Source organism: Cuculus canorus, chromosome 1 (genome assembly GCF_017976375.1).
Source record: "Cuculus canorus isolate bCucCan1 chromosome 1, bCucCan1.pri, whole genome shotgun sequence".
Taxonomy (NCBI): domain Eukaryota; kingdom Metazoa; phylum Chordata; class Aves; order Cuculiformes; family Cuculidae; genus Cuculus; species Cuculus canorus.
The window spans coordinates 203,790,819-203,806,618 of NC_071401.1; the positions used below are offsets into that span (position 1 = coordinate 203,790,819).

The 15,800-nt window shown below is 43.0% G+C and overlaps 1 protein-coding gene across 1 annotated transcript in view; it reads right to left on the bottom strand.

Annotated features, from left to right (window-relative positions):
* The window catches only part of ITIH2 (inter-alpha-trypsin inhibitor heavy chain 2), a 29,873-nt gene extending 22,120 nt beyond the window's left edge, over positions 1-7,753 (bottom strand). Inside the window, exons 1-4 of the mRNA XM_009568972.2 lie at positions 7,559-7,753; positions 5,919-5,993; positions 896-931; positions 29-201 (exon numbers count right to left, since the gene is read on the bottom strand). Of these exons, the coding sequence (XP_009567267.2) occupies positions 29-201; positions 896-931; positions 5,919-5,993; positions 7,559-7,642 (368 nt within the window). The 5' untranslated portion in view covers positions 7,643-7,753. The remainder of the gene's footprint in view (positions 1-28; positions 202-895; positions 932-5,918; positions 5,994-7,558) is intronic.
* Between the last annotated feature and the right edge of the window lie 8,047 nt (positions 7,754-15,800).

Genomic DNA, 15,800 nt, shown 5'->3' on the forward strand with positions numbered 1-15,800 from the left:
ACAAGGCTGTCACCTTCCCACTACTTACATAGTAAAGTTGTCAATAAAAGCTCCTTTGGGGACTTGTACATCAAACACTATATGCTGGGGCTTTTTTGCGTTATTCACCATTTTGGCCTGGATCATTGTGTTGGCCAACCGCGATGTTATAGTGGATTGAACTTTGTAGCTGTAAAGACCTATCTTGTCATCATCCTCCACCTGTAATTGACAAAATTACTCTATAAATTTGGAACACAGGTAGAAAACGGACCCTAGAGGGCAATATTACCCCCCTTTAAAATACCAGTGACTGTTTTTTTCAACTGCAGCCAGATGGGACAAGATGGTTCAAGATATCTCCATATTTTACCTGGCAGTTGTGACAGTGAACATAGTTCATTATAACATATCTGCTGAAAGGAAGAATTTATTAAGGTGGGGTGTTTTCATGGCTTTTGACCATGCAAATAGTCCTTGTGCTGACTCTGTTGGTGCAATCCAGCGCAGACGGTTGCACAGTAATCCTTAACATTAAATACTGAGGAAGAGAGAGCTTACATTTTCAGTTAAGGTCATAAATAAAGAAGCCTGGAAACACTGGTTACTGACCTAGTCACAAATGGTTAAACCACAGCAGTGAGAGAACAGTATTAAACAGGTGTATTAAGATACTGCTTTTGTCTAATCAATTTGTTGCTTATTTCTTCATATTTACCACACCCTTCTCCCTCCCAGAACAGCTTTACGAACAGTATTGTGCAAACGGTGCTCTGTTTAAAGAAAATGGGTTAATATCCAACCAGCAGTAAAAACAAGGTAGTGAACAAACAAAAGGATTGATTTCCAAAAAATGGTTAACTAGAAAATCACTTTGCTCAGTATTATTTTCTGTAGAGGAAGAAAAAAAACTCACCAGATCTCCAACATACCCCCAGTCAGATGTGCTTCGCTGGAAAAGAGAAATGTGAAGGACATATTTCAGCAAAGCAATGAACATAGATTGTGGCTTTTTCAAGACAGGGATCTGACAGTGATAATATTTAGAAGCTGTTTTCTGAGATGATCACAGTAGGTTTGAGATCTTAGACTCAGTGTGCATATTATTTTTGTCTTATTTTATACATTTATATAGGATATGTTGGAGCACGTGGTCTCCCAGCACTGACATAGAGGCTATCAAGAGTAGAAAGACAGCTTGCTTCCTCTGTCTTTATTTTTTATAGAAAACATTCTCTTCTAGAACAAAACCATTCTTCCTGAAAGCAAAATGTGTTGGCAAAGAGTCATACACAGAAACACTAGATTTTAACACAAACTATCTTTATTTTTCTAGGAAAAGTGGAAAAATCTCAAAATTCAAACCTTTTAATATAATTTTCTTTCCATTTATGTTATAGAATAGATATTTACATCATTGCATTACAAGCAATATGTATGTATACAAATACTTATTGCATAATTGATATGAAATTTATGCAATTTTATATACATGTAAAGTTAGTTAAGTATGCACTGCTTAGAAAGGCTGAAACTGTTCACTAAGGGTGAGGGGTTTTTTTCCTGCCATATGAATACATGCATTTGGAAATTTCTATGAAGAGGTGGTGACATCTTGTGGCCATTTCAATAATTCTGTTTAATTCCCTAAAACTTAAATTTGCATAACTAACCTTGGGCTGGGATTTGGCTCACCTATTCGTATGCGGAGATACAGTTGTTTAATGCAGCTAACTACTTTGGCATTATCATCACAACTAGGCAAACGTAGCTCTTTACTGTCAATGGAGTGATCCGTTTCATCTGGAAATAGATAACCCCCTTTGACTGAAGGAATCCTGCCCTAAACCATGCCGACTGTACAGATCAGAGGAGCAACCTCCCAGTACAGTTGGCAGTGCTCAAGGGTGCCACTCTGGCCTTCAAATGGGGCTTCAGAAGATCACGAGACCCTTGCAGGTCTTGGATGATACCTCATAATAAGAAGTTTTGGACACTGCTAAATCCATACAAGTAGGTGATGATTGAACCAAGCCATTCAACTCGACTGGTGGTGAGCAGGAACTCAGGGAGGTTAGTTCAGAAACTGATGGCTAAATTATGAAACGTATCAATCTCATCTCAGGTTTCAGTAGCATTTGAATCCAAGAGGATCTAAACCCACAGAAGATGTTCATGGAAACTGCATTAATCACATGGTGCATATAACACTTGCTATACAGTTACTAAGTTAATTTGAAGCTATTTAATATACTGTTACTAGGAAAATTCTGGGTTGCGTAAGAGATGATACATGTCACTGCAAGACCATTTTAATGCGATGATTTTGAGGGTACCTTAAAGGAAGATGGAAAGACTTCAGGATTTCTGCCTGCCTAAGAAAAAATGTGGTATTTTATTTAGCAGCTGACACATTCAGATTGGATTTTAGGATCTGGAAGTTAACGGCTCTCTGGAGACCCTCTGCAAAGTCTGATGGACTTGCTCAGTCCATCCTAACACCCCACAGACAATACTGTAGAGTGAACTGGACCCCTCACATCTGGTAAAGAACCAGACCCTGAAAAACAACTACTATCCCCACACGTACCTTTGGCACAGGAAACAGCATGAATGCAAGTTAAAACTAAACCGACATTAACGGAAATAAATTTTGGAAAGATGAAGACCAAGACCTCAGCAGAGAGGAGATTTGTTTTCATGTGGAATGTTTCCATTTCTTGGAAAACCTTAGGTTTCCCAATTCACTTTATGGATGGTGCTTAAAGTTTTGAAGATGCCCAGGTTTCCTTCCAGTTTGTTTTTGTGAATGTGGAGGGAAGAGGAGAGTGCTGATGGAGACATGAGCTTATCACCTGCATGTGTAATAATTCCTACTGCTGTTGTCAGAGATCAGACATAGGGTGGGTCAACCATCCCCTTAGGATCTCAAACGTTGCAGAGGGCAGCTGTCCCAGCAGGTCAGGAGGACAGAGCTGTAGAGCACTTCATGCTAAGGCCAGGTTGCATGAAGCCTTGGACAGCCTGATCTAGTGGGATGTCCCTGCCCATGGCAAGGGGGTTGGAACTAGATTATCTTTAAGGTCCCTTCCAACCCAAACTATTCTATGATTCTATGATTCTATGTTTCAGTGCTGGCACCATTACTGAGAACGCGAGCTTTGTAGGGACATGAGACGTGCTGTTTCTTGCCTGACGACTCATGGCAGATCCTTGCCTTTAAACTACATCCAGAACTGCCGACGACCACACTGCATAGAAACAGTATATTGTGCAGTATATAACATGTGAGAAATCAAGGTGGAGACAACCGTTTTGAAGACCTGGTCTTAGATGCTGAACACTGTCTTCAGGTTCTGGGACCCGTCTTCTCCAGATATCTGTGCATTCTATTTTCAGCCCTCTATAACAGTCTTTGTTCAAATCATTGTGCATGAATTTTGCAACTATTATGCAGTCTACTATCAAGAAAATACTGGGTACTTCAACCTAACTATTATCCGAGGCTGCTGACCCTGATTTTTCCTGTCTTGTCTGTGGAAGAAGAAGCCATGGTGTCTAAGGGAGGAATGCATTGAAAGAGCTAATGCATTGCAAGTGATTGCAGGTTTCAGATCATCTGTAGGATGCCTATCATACCATTGCTCTCAAGCTGCAGTCCACAGGCTACTTCTGAGGTTTGCTTTAGTAAAATAAGGAGAGCAGATTCAGAGATGTTATACTGCATTCAAAGGAAATTAATTTTCTACTGGGGCATGGAAGTTCCTAGAGAAAATAATAAGAATCTGTAAATTCAGGAAAAGGTTGAAAAGCAGATGCCAGCATGAGAAACTAGAAAGAGGATGAGATCTAGCCATCACAGCGTCCCAGTTACTTGAGGTGCTGTTTCCTCATATAATCACTTGTTTTCATGTGAGAGATCTCATAAGCAGTTTTTAACACAGTGCAATTTCATTACAGCTTCTTCAGACTCCTTTTGGGGATCGTGATCCTTGCTGTGAGGTGCAAGAAGAACAATTCAAACCTAGATATTGGTAGAGTTTGTCTGTACATTGTTGAAGACAAATCCTGGTCTTGCTGGTCATATTTATATCCTAGGAGTGAATGGGTCTCTCCACCCATTTAATTTCACCCTCTAGTCCCATACTTCCTTCTGCTGGTTCTCATGGAGAGGAAACCAGGTAGGCAAAGTGGTAAGGAAATAGGTGTGATATCAGCCAGCTCAGGACCAGGACTGAGGGGCGTGCTACAGAACATCCCTCCTCACAGTCTAGACACAAGCTCCATTATCTACCTCTGAAGCAGAGACAACAGCAGTGTACCACCATACAGAAGTTCTCAAGGCTACCTGCATTCCAGCCCATGAGGTGCTCTGTTTCTGTGGTCACGAGGACTTTTCACATACCCAAGACACAGCATTTTTGGAATTACCTAGGAGCAAATATTTTTCACCAGAATACCTGATCTGGATGTAAGAAAACCATTCTTTCTATTTAGAGCTCATCATTACGGTCTGCAGAGGAGTTCTGTTGTCTTGTTGCCAATGGGCTGATGACCTCACTGTAGAAAAACACAGTGCTAAAATAATAGTTTAGTAGACAGCTTTCCTCTAGTGATCCACAGCAAGCAACTGTATGCCTGCTCTTGGCCAAGAGCTAATGTCTCAAGATATTTCATATACTCCAGTTTAATCTCATTTATTAATATTTTATTATGACTCAAAGAACATAAGGGCAGCTCATCCTATAGTTGAGATTTTAGTTCTACCAGATTGCAAAGACTCTCTTGATAGGTAAAGGATGGGAAGTAATATATTGCAACATAAGGAATAACTGGCATAACAAAAGCACTAATGGAATTGCAAATTAAGGCATGCATATGTTTTTATTGCTATGTATCCAGAAATCTGAGGAACAGAGGCAACATAATACACATGGCGCTAATACAGACATGTTGGAAAGAAATGATGACCTGAAGAAGGGCAGCTAGAGAAGATCAAATTAATAAACACTCATCTGGCAAATGTGAGCTGGCTTGATTCATATTTATGCTAAAATCTTCCATTTTTCTGGCAGTATAATGGAGCTTCAGGTGTCAATAAGTTACATTTACTGTCTGTGTGAGGCCCCTTTAGAAAAGCCTTGGGATGAATGATAATCATATTTGCCTGTACTTAAATTTGAAGATTCGGGGAAATCCAAATTTGCTCAAGACGATCTTTTGTTCTCACTATACTGAGCAAGCTCAGGAAAGGCAGCACCAGAGCTTGGCAGAAGACAAGGTCCACTCTGATCATAATTTCTTTCATGAAGTGTGGTAAAAGTTAATACCTTTGTACAACTGATTTCGTTATTATTATTATCAATAACAGTGTGAGTAAAACACAAGGAAAGTTCTGCAATGCTGTTTCGAAGGTTTCTGTTTCAGAAACCAATGAAATACAACACTCTGCAGTCCATCAGCATTCTGGAAACAAATTTTCTTCCCTTGTCTCATACTCCACTGGCTCATCATCCCTATGAGACTTTGCTTGCACTTTTTTTTGAGTTAAATATGAATGGACTACCTGCAGGACTGAAAGGTTTCAGCCTGTGTTGCCAGTGTCTGAAATTCTTTTCCATTTCCTTGTTGAAAAGCTCCACCAGTATTGATGAGATTTATCCCATACATGAACTAGACAAATATCTCCACTGTTTAGCATCTGTATTATGGTCCTTAAGAGTGCTGACATGGAAAAAAGCCTTGTTGTGCTGGGCACTGCATAATGGATAGTAGCAGTTCTTATCCTGACTAGAGGTATGGAGGTCTTAGAATGCATATGAGGACCTGCTGGGCTCACCTGACTGCACCCTCACACACTTGACATGGAATAAACCACCTGGAGAGAGCTCCCAGGCATTCTTCCTTCTTGTTTTTTGAAGCATTTCTGGGTACTGTACCTGGTACCTGCCATTTCTTGTCTTGGAGCTTGAAGGAAATCCATCAGTTTCTAAGTCAATCAGGTTTTCCACTTCCTAGAGGAGAAGAGGAAGAAAGAGGTGTTGCTGCTGCCTTACTGTTTGTTTTATCACTTGATATGTTATTGATTAGCACTCTAATAGACTTCCAAAGGGAATTTACCTCCCCTTGGTGGAAGTGGGGAGCAGAGGCACAAACCATCTCAGGTCAAAATGCTGCATCTTCACACATTCAGCCTTCCTCTGTGGCCAACGAGCTCTATATGCTCTTGTAAGATCATGACCTTTACAATCATTTTACAATCTTTCCTTCTGAAACAAGGAGTAATATTGAACACACTGAAATTACCATAAAGAGCAAGAGGTAGATTATCATCAGGATGGGTCTAACCATGGCATTTCAGATGCTGATCTCACTTAAACCAGCAAGTTCAGAGACTTCTGCTCAAACCAGTAGAAATAATCTCTGGTTTTTTTGCTAATATACCTGAGAACTAAAATTGTCTGGTTGACAGCAAAAGAACATCAGCTCTTTCACAAGTGCAAAGCTGTGCTGATTCAATTAGAAACATGGCTCTTACACTGCAGCGATACTCTTACTTAAATTTTGTTAGAAGTTTCGTTTATGGCAAAAAGATGTGCATGAATAAATCTCCAGCTTGTACAACAGCATAAACACAAAGGTTTGCACAAAATTATCTTAAGCTGTTTAAGCACATTGGTGATAAACTGAAGCAGCGAGTTAGAAAGGACCGCAGGTCTGGAGTGTTTTTCCTGGGAATTATAAATGCAGTACAACAATTTGACTGTATCATGAAAAGTGCTGTAAGAAGAAAGGAAAAGAGGGTATCTCTGCTCACTACTTCTTTTTGTTAATCTTGAAAAGGAAAAGAAAGCTTCACACCATTCCTACTGACTTCATAGAAATATGGAAATATGGCAATGTGGAAATGGGTGCAGGCACCCAGATCTCAGTTCACCTGGTTCCAAGAATTTAAATTTGGACTCAGGTTCAGAGTCAAAGCTATAACTATACCTCTTTTTATCACGATATTACCCTCAGCAATTACAAGCTCTTCTACAAATTATCTCATTATCATTACAAATTATATCATCTGCTGAGGGATGTACAATTAAGAGGCTCCTAAATCCATATTTAAATTCCTGTTAACAAAACCATAAATCCATAAGAAGCTTTGCTGAAGTTCATAGTGGTCCATACAGGAGATCCCATCCACAAAGATATTTAGGTGCTCTGTTTCTGCATATTCCAGGGGAAGAGGATATAAAATATACTGAAGGTCTGAGTGTACAAGCCATTTCAATGCTTAAAAGTTAAAATGACCAGAAAAGGCAAAGTTGAGATAAAAATATGAATCTTGCTTGAAGAGGAATTTGGAATTATGCCCAAATTTAATAATATGAAAAAAGCAATGCTACAAATGACAGGTGAAAATAAATTGTCAGAACAATCCCATTTACAGCTAAAAGTAGAAGAGAATTTATGATACAAGGAGAGCTATGAAGCAATGACCCAGTTCCGCTCCCACCAAAGCCAGCTCCAGCTTCAATATTGACTTCAGCAAGGAAGAGAGACATAGGCCCTGCCTTGAAATACTCACATCTGGGATTTCATTGATAACAAGATCAAAGCTTTCTACTCCTGAAGCGAGGAACAAAACAAGGAAGCAGATCAGATGCTTCATTTTCTTGCTGCTTGTCTCCTGAAAACAGCCCGCATAGGTAGTAGACGCAAGATCTTTCCTTCTCTGAGACAAGTTCAAGGAAACAGCTCAGGATTATGCAGTATTTTGAACAAAGTTTTGAAACGCTGACTTTGCTTAGGCCATAGGTAAATATTTGCCTTGCAACGTAAGTCTAAGCTGTGGTGCCTGAGCAAGGGTTATCCAAATAGTGTCTTCATTTGCTTCTGCCCTTGATAACAACTCAGGCTTGGATAGGCTCACTTATTGCTTTTGTAGCTTCCCATGATGTTTGACTAATTTCCTGCTAGGCACAGACCTTGGAGTATCCAAAACTTTCAAAGATCAAAGCAGAAACTCAGTTCTAGCTTGTTTGTTTATAGTAAATGAGGTGAAGACTGGCTCTCAAAGCAATGGAGGCAGCAACATCATGCTTCTCCAAGGGCTCACCCACCCAGCCAACTCACAGTGGATGGCAGAGACCTTTAGGCTGGATCCTGACACACACAAATATCTTTTTTCCACTCTGGATTGGAAAGGATCATAGCTGGTGGTGGGATAGTTCTAGTTTGTCAAAGATAGTCATGTGAGAACATCTGATATTTTCAGATGAACATTGTATGGCTCCTGGGTGCCTTTGAAACCATTTTGGCTTTTCTGCCTCTTTGCTCATTTCAAAAGATGAGATAAAGAAAACCAGCAAAGCAAAAGGGAGAAAGAAGCAAGGAAGCAGGTTTCCAGCAAAAAGAGTCGGGGTATCCCTTCCACTCTTCCAGCGAAACAAGAAATTTGAGGACATCTGAACAATCTCAGTGGAAAAGAGTGAATTACTGTGTAGACCCTGGAACAAAACACCAGATGATTGTGTCGTATTGTGTTGTGTTGTGTTTTGTTGTGTACTGTACTGTACTATACTATACTATACTATACTATACTATACTATACTATACTATACTATACTATAACGTTGTGTTACATTTTTATGTTTCAGGAAAAGATTTCTGTTTCTACTGTTAACACATTTTTTCAACAGAATGTTTCTCAGGCTGAAACCTGAGACTGCATTCAGAAGTTCACGAGGAATGTGAGCAGAATAGTGACCTTTCAAGCCACTGCTGTTTAAGAGCTGCCAAAGGCTCCTAGAAGTGAGCATAAGAACTTGAACAAGCATATAACGTGTTTTCCAAAGACTTTCCTAGCCTTTAGCTACTTCTAGCTATGGTACATCCTGACCAGGAGATGGTTTCTATTTATTTAGTAGTCCTCAATGAATTTATTTTCCATAAACTTATCTTGTCCTCTGAAGAGAGGATAAAAATCTAACATGCATAGCATCATGCGAGAAGTACCACATCCTAACTCCGTGCTGCAGAAGGAACCACAGCCTTTTGATCACTTTGAACTTGTCACATGAGAGCTGCATATACTGTTTCACAGCTGTTATGCTGGAAGAGGCATTGAATCATTAGTCCTGATTTGCCTTCTCCTGAGACGATCTGAGCAATCCTGGATTTTGAACTTAGAGATGACATAGTCCTGTATTTCCTACAAAGTATAGGAGCCTGTAGGGTGCATACAAACTAGTATACAGCCTTCACAGCACATATACTGATCCATCCACACAGTAAGCAGTCCTTTCTCATCAGACAGATAACAGATTAAGATAGCTATTCTGGAGGTATTGGGGACCCCAGACTGAGAAGCTAATCACTGCTGCTTTGAAGAGATGAAGGATCATAGAACGATAGAATCATAAAATGGTTTGGGTTGGAAGGGACTTAAGATCATCCAGCTCCAACTCCCTTGCCATGGGCAGGGACACCTTCCACTGGATCAGGTTGATCAAAGCTTCTTCCAGCTTGGCCTTGAACCCCTCCAGGGTTAGGGTATCCATGACTTCTCTGGGCAACCTGTTACAGTGCCTCGCCATCTTCATAGTAAAAAATTTCTTTCTAATATCTAATCTAAATCGCTCCTCTTTCAGCTTAAAACTATTACCCCTGATCCTAACCCTGCATTCCCTGATAAAGAACCCCCTCCCCATCTTTCCTGTAGGCAAGAAGTCCCTATAGAATAGAATTTTCTTTAAACATTAATTTCCTGGTCCCTTATATCAGTTCTTTAACTGCTAAATATGTCTTAATTTTTAAAGTAAAACCAAGAAGATTGGGAAGATAATGTGACCACTAGATGGCACAAACTGCTTAACTATACTGTCCAAAAGAATCAAAAAAATTGAAATTTCTCAAAGAGGCGGTTCAGAAAACATACAGAAGAAACAAGAGCTGAGGATGCTCAGAGCTCTACCATTTGCTATCAGGGTAGGAGAACTTCCTGAGAATTTCATGGGGAGGACAGGGTCTCAGTAAGACGTTTTGTAGTATGTGTCAGCTGGGTTGTTTCATTCACTATCCCCCCTGAAACACTTGGAGATACTGCTTGGTAGAGTCTGTCCCTCAGATTAATTAAATAGTATTAACTTGGCTTGCACCTGAGGAGAAATACTCACAACTTCTGTCTTATGATATAGCCAGTTTCACCCTCTGATTTTTCCTTTATAACTATTTCCAGTGATCCAAGTAAGAATAGGGTTTACCTGTGAAGCAACAGGGCCTGTGTGGGGTGCCTACTGCCCTGACATTCATCCCGCTACACCCCAATCATTCTGGGAAACTATATATGGACATCCATGCACTGTTTCTTTTGCTTCAGCTTTAATTTCTTTGCACTGCCATTTGACAGGACCATTTCAGGCATCAGGACTTGGCAACCTGTCTGACCAAATGACCTCTTCAAAACATGCTTCACAGGAGCTGCACAGGAAGACTCAGACATCCTCTGCACTGAGAGCCTTTGGCAGAGAATTTGGGCACATTTAAAATTTTTATCCTGAATCAGAACAATACCAGATTTTGAAGTTCTCAATGCTCTGCTGGGACATGTCTCACACGACTAAAGGCAACAAGGAGTTCAGCAGCCCCTGGGACCTCAGAAAAGTTCTTTCAGGAACACAGGCACCTCCCAAGTAGTGTCATAACTGAGGCCCATCAAGATGTTTCAGAGGAGATTGATTAGATTAAGAGCTGAAAGAAAATATTTATGTAATTTCCTGAACTTACACTATAATTAATTTTACACCTGGACGTTTATCTATGTCTATGCCCACACAACACTTTGGGACTCTTGCCAATTTCTTGATCAAATTGTTGGCTGTGAATGCCACTAAATTCATAGAATCGTACAGTGGTTCGGATTGGAAGGGACCTTAAAGATCATTCGGTTCCAACCCACATGACATGGATCACCTTCCACTGGATCCCAACTTCTATTGGATTAGGTTGCTCAAAGCCTCCTCCAACCTGGCCTTGAACACCTCCAGGGATGAGGCATCCATGGCTTCTCTGGACAACCTGTGCCAGTGCCTCACGACCCTCACTGGATTTCTTCCTAACGTCTAATCTAAATTTCTCCTCATTCAGCTTAAAACCAGTCCCCCTCATCCTGTTCCTGTACTCCCTGATGAAGAGCCCTGCCCCAGCTTTCCTGTAGGTCCTCTTTAATTACTGGAAGGCTGCTGTATGGTGGAACTTTCTTTTCTCTATGCTAAACATTCCCACCTCTCTCTTTCTGTCTTCACACAGCAGGTACTCCAGCCTTCTGATCTTCTTTGTGGCCTCCTCTGGACTCACTGCAACAGATCCATGTCTTTCCTGTGCTGAGGAATTCTAAAGTTTGTTAGTGGTTTGTTTAGATTTAGTTCCTGGTTCAGACACTTCTGCTTGGGCATTTTGGTCCCTCTGTGTGAGGTGGGTGTCTGGTATGCCATTCTTCTGCCTAGGAGAACAGAGAACTGGAAACCTTTAATTTATGAATCCATGCAGCCATGGCACTGATTTTAGGACCAAATAAAGCTCAGATCTTGTTCCCTCAGCTTCATTCTGGAATATGGAAACCACCTGCTCTTGGCCTAGAAGGTGTCAAGGTTTTCTTTAGCTTCAACACTCCCCACAGGGTTTCTTTAACTGGTACAGTGAAAACGGGAAAGGCTACTTATACTCATTAGCCTTGAATAGAAAAATGCAGGTGGAGTGCAGATGTGCGAAGAGAGCATCATTGAGGTGCATGTGTTTGTATGTCAACACAGAGAGATTCCTTGACATAACATGATCTGTTCCAGGTGAAATATGTGTGGAAGCTCAGTATTTCTGCTCATGCTGGCCGCAGGCACGTCAAGCAATTTAGTTTGCTGAGCTCCCACCCAGAGAACAGCTGCTCATCTTGCTCAGTCGGCAAAAGTCAGCATGAAACATGTCTAATGTGAACACACCTGAGTAATTGCTTATCTCAATCTCGAATGGCATCCCCAGCACAATGCCTTCCATGTTCCCCCCAAAATCAGGAGACCTTATTCCAAGAAGGGGGATAATGTGAACAATCAAGACCTCAGGCTTAATGCTCACTCACTAAACCTAACTGCATCTGAAGCATGTTAAAACACACCTTGGTCTTATTTAGCTACACGCTGTGTCCTTATGTACCCTTGCTGAGGAAAGCATGAAGAGAATTGGCTGTTCCTAATCACTTTTGAAGAGCAGTGTTTTTCCCAGCTTACTCTCTCATGCCCGTTGGTGACCGTGTGCCTGCTCCGAGGGGCTGGTTTGGTCTGAATATCCTCCTTTCACCAGATGTACTTTGAATTTACCGCAATATCTTTGTACTGTCTCTCCGTTTTGATTTACTATGGCCCTCAGCTCCTCATCTGTGCAGTGGGAGAAGCAGAGTGGCTGTAGAAACAAATTGAACACTGATCAGGAGGGAAAGAGTAAATGAAGGTGAGATTTGGACATTTTTCCAAATGTCTCCTGGCTGCCCAATAGATGTTTCACACTGGTAAACAAACACCTACCCATCAGCCCAAGCACTACCATTACCTCTACGGTTAACAAGGTAGTTTTGACTTGCTTTAAAAGAGTACATCAGTTTCCTCTATGTTTTCCAGAACAGTAGGTAAATCATCCTATATGCACCGTCTAAAAAGCACTTTTCTGTATTTCTAAGTGTATATTGGAAGGCTTTTATTAAGTCATGTTCCCTGGTTAGTGAAACATGGACAGAGCAGGTGGAGGAGCAGCCCACCCTAATGTCAGTAGTGAGGGCACAGGAGGCTGCAGCACTACTTTTCATGCTACTCCAGTGTACTTCTCTGTCTAAGCTATGCAAGATATGCAGGAGCTGAAACAAACTGGATCCAGGTGAAAATTACTTCAAACCATTTCTTTGTGCATCCTTAACCCAAGTCTCAACCTGAACCATAGCTTTGTAGCCTTTCTTCATTCCCAAATGGGTGGTTTAGCCGTCTTGTGTCACCCTTTGAAATGGTGAGGAGCCTTGGCTGTGTTCTGGCAGGGACCAGTCGAGCACAGCAAACATTTGAGGTGCCTCTGGGGGCCTGAGAAATCTTCCCTCGTGCTCCCTTCAGCTTTCTCCCACCATCTTCTCCTCTCCAGCCACATAAGGGATTGAGTCCACCCTCAGCAAGTTTGCTGATGACACCAGGCTGTGTGGTGCAGTCAACATGTTGGAGGAAAGCGATGCCATCCAGAGGGGCCTTGACAGACTTGAGAGGTGGGCTCATGTGAACGTCATGAAGTTCAACAAGGCTTTAAGGTCCTGCACCTGGGCCAGAGCAATCCCAAACAAAAATACAGGCTGGGTGGAGAACGGATAGAGAATAGTCCTCAAGAGAAGGATTAGGGGATGTTGGTTGATGAGAAGCTCAACAGGACCTGGCAACATGTGCTTGCAGCCCAGAAAGCCAAATGTATCCTGGGCTGCATCAAAAGAGGCATGACTGGCAGGCTGAGGGAGGTGATTCGCCCCCTCTACTCCACTTTGGTGAGACTTCAGCTGGAATAGTACATTTAGTTCATGGGCCTCTGATATAAGAAAAAAATTTTACCCTTGAGGGTGGTGAGGCACTGAAACAAGTTGCCCAGCAAAGCTATGGATGTTTCCTTCCTGGAAGTGTTCAATATCAAGTTGGATGGGGCTTTGAGCAACCTGGTTTGGAAGGTGTTCTTACCACATGCTGGATTTGGAAGATGTAATGCTCCCAGGACATACATTCTTAGAAAATGTATGCTCTCAGGTGTGTGCACGTATGTCTGTCTAGAAGGAGAAAATCCAGTGGTCCAAGTGTGTGTTTATACATCCCAGCAAGGCTGGAGAGACATTGAACCACTCACTGGATTGTCACTGCTATGAACTAGAGCTGAAGCAATGATGATGACCCAGAGCTGGAAGGAAAATGAGAATAAAGCTATTTGAATTTGGTTATTTGGTTGACAGCCGACTGAACATGAGCCAGCAGTGTGCCCAGGTGGCCAAGAAGGCCAACGGCATCTTGGCTTGTATCAGAAATGGGGTCACCAGCAGGTCCAGGGAGGTTATTCTCCCTCTGTACTCAGCACTGGTGAGACCGCACCTCGAGTACTGTGTTCAGTTCTGGGCCCCTCACCACAAGAAGGATGTTGAGGCTCTGGAGCGTGTCCAGAGAAGAGCAACAAAGCTGATGAGGGGCTGGAGAACAAGTCTTATGAGGAGCGGCTGAGAGAGCTGGAGTTGTTTAGCCTGGAGAAGAGGAGGCTGAGGGGAGACCTTATTACTCTCTACAACTACCAGAAAGGAGGTTGTGGAGAGGAGGGAGCTGGCCTCTTCTCCCAAGTGACAGGGGACAGGACTAGAGGGAATGGCCTGAAGCTCCATCAGGGGAGGTTCAGGTTGGATATCAGAAAAAAATTCTTTACAGTAAGAGTCATTGGGCACTGGCAGAGGCTGCCCAGGGAGGTGGTCGAGTCGCCTTCCCTGGAGGTGTTTAAGGAACGGGTGGATGAAGTGCTTAGGGACATGGTTTAGGGAGTGTTAGGAATGGTTGGACTCGATGATCCAACGGGTCCTTTCCAACCTTGTGATTCTGTGATTCTGTGAATCCTGACAGATTTGTGTACCCAGCATCTGGTACCTAGCACCTGCAAATAAAAAAAAACCCAAAGAAACAAAAGGAAAGGAAATTTGGGTCTGATGGATTTAAGGAGATACTGCTGGTTAAGTAGTAAATGCTTCTGATTTGGGGTTAGGTAAACACTGTAGATGCAAGTTCCCAAACACCTGGGGATGAGATGTGTCTGGTCTATGCCAGCTGGCACAGCTACTCCTGAGAGAACATCCCTGGCAGCTGAGCAGCGGGGACCAAACCTGCCCAGCCTGGGGCTGCCTTTGCCCTGGACTGACTGGGGAGCAGAAGGCTTTGCCTCCAGGAAGAGGGAAGAGAGGGAAGCTCACCCCAGCTTTGCCCAGCTGAGAAATAGAGTCCAGATGACAAAAGAGAGGGGTGAAAGTATGGGTCTTGTCTGTCTTTGCTGGTGGGAAGGCACCTGGCCCCCTGGCAGGGTGCCAAGGCGAGGGTGTGGGGGAAGCCCTACCCTGCGCTGGGATGCCGAGCCCAGGGCAGTTCTCATAAACAAACCAGGGCTTTCCAGACCAGGGAGTAAGAGAAGCTGTCCCTTCAGAGAAGATAAAACTGAAGGGTTTTACCCCTCCTGGGTAAAGCCCCAGCCTTGAAACATGTTCCCGGATCGCAGTCCTCTTGGGTAGGAGGGTGCTTTTTCATACGGACCGTGGCGTAAGCTGTGCAGCCCTGCCCATCACCATGGCTTACACCATAACGAGACATGCTGACGGCACAGTGTGTTTTTCCAGCTCCTACTGGCATGGGGCACCAGCCCCTCAGGTAGGTACTGTGTGCCATTGACCATTTTAGGCCCTGCCTCAGCACCACCCAGGTCGAGGAAAGGTCTTCTCAACCTTCACCCCTGCTGAGGGTCACCATGGAGGTGGGGTGCCAAAACAACAGGTGGCAGTGCCTCAGGGACCCCCAGCACCACCCATCACCATTGCAAGAGATATGATGGGAGCTGTGGGCAACATCAAGAAGGGCACGGTGGTGGCTTACGCCCAGCAGCTCATGGGACCCCTGGCTGAGGGGAGCATCTGCAGGATGGAAGCCCTACAAGGATCCCCTGCAGTGCCTGGCAGCATGGGAAGCTGCCCTGAGTTGAAAAGGGGCTGGTCCCGAGCTGAGAAGGAGGAGAAGAGGGTGGAT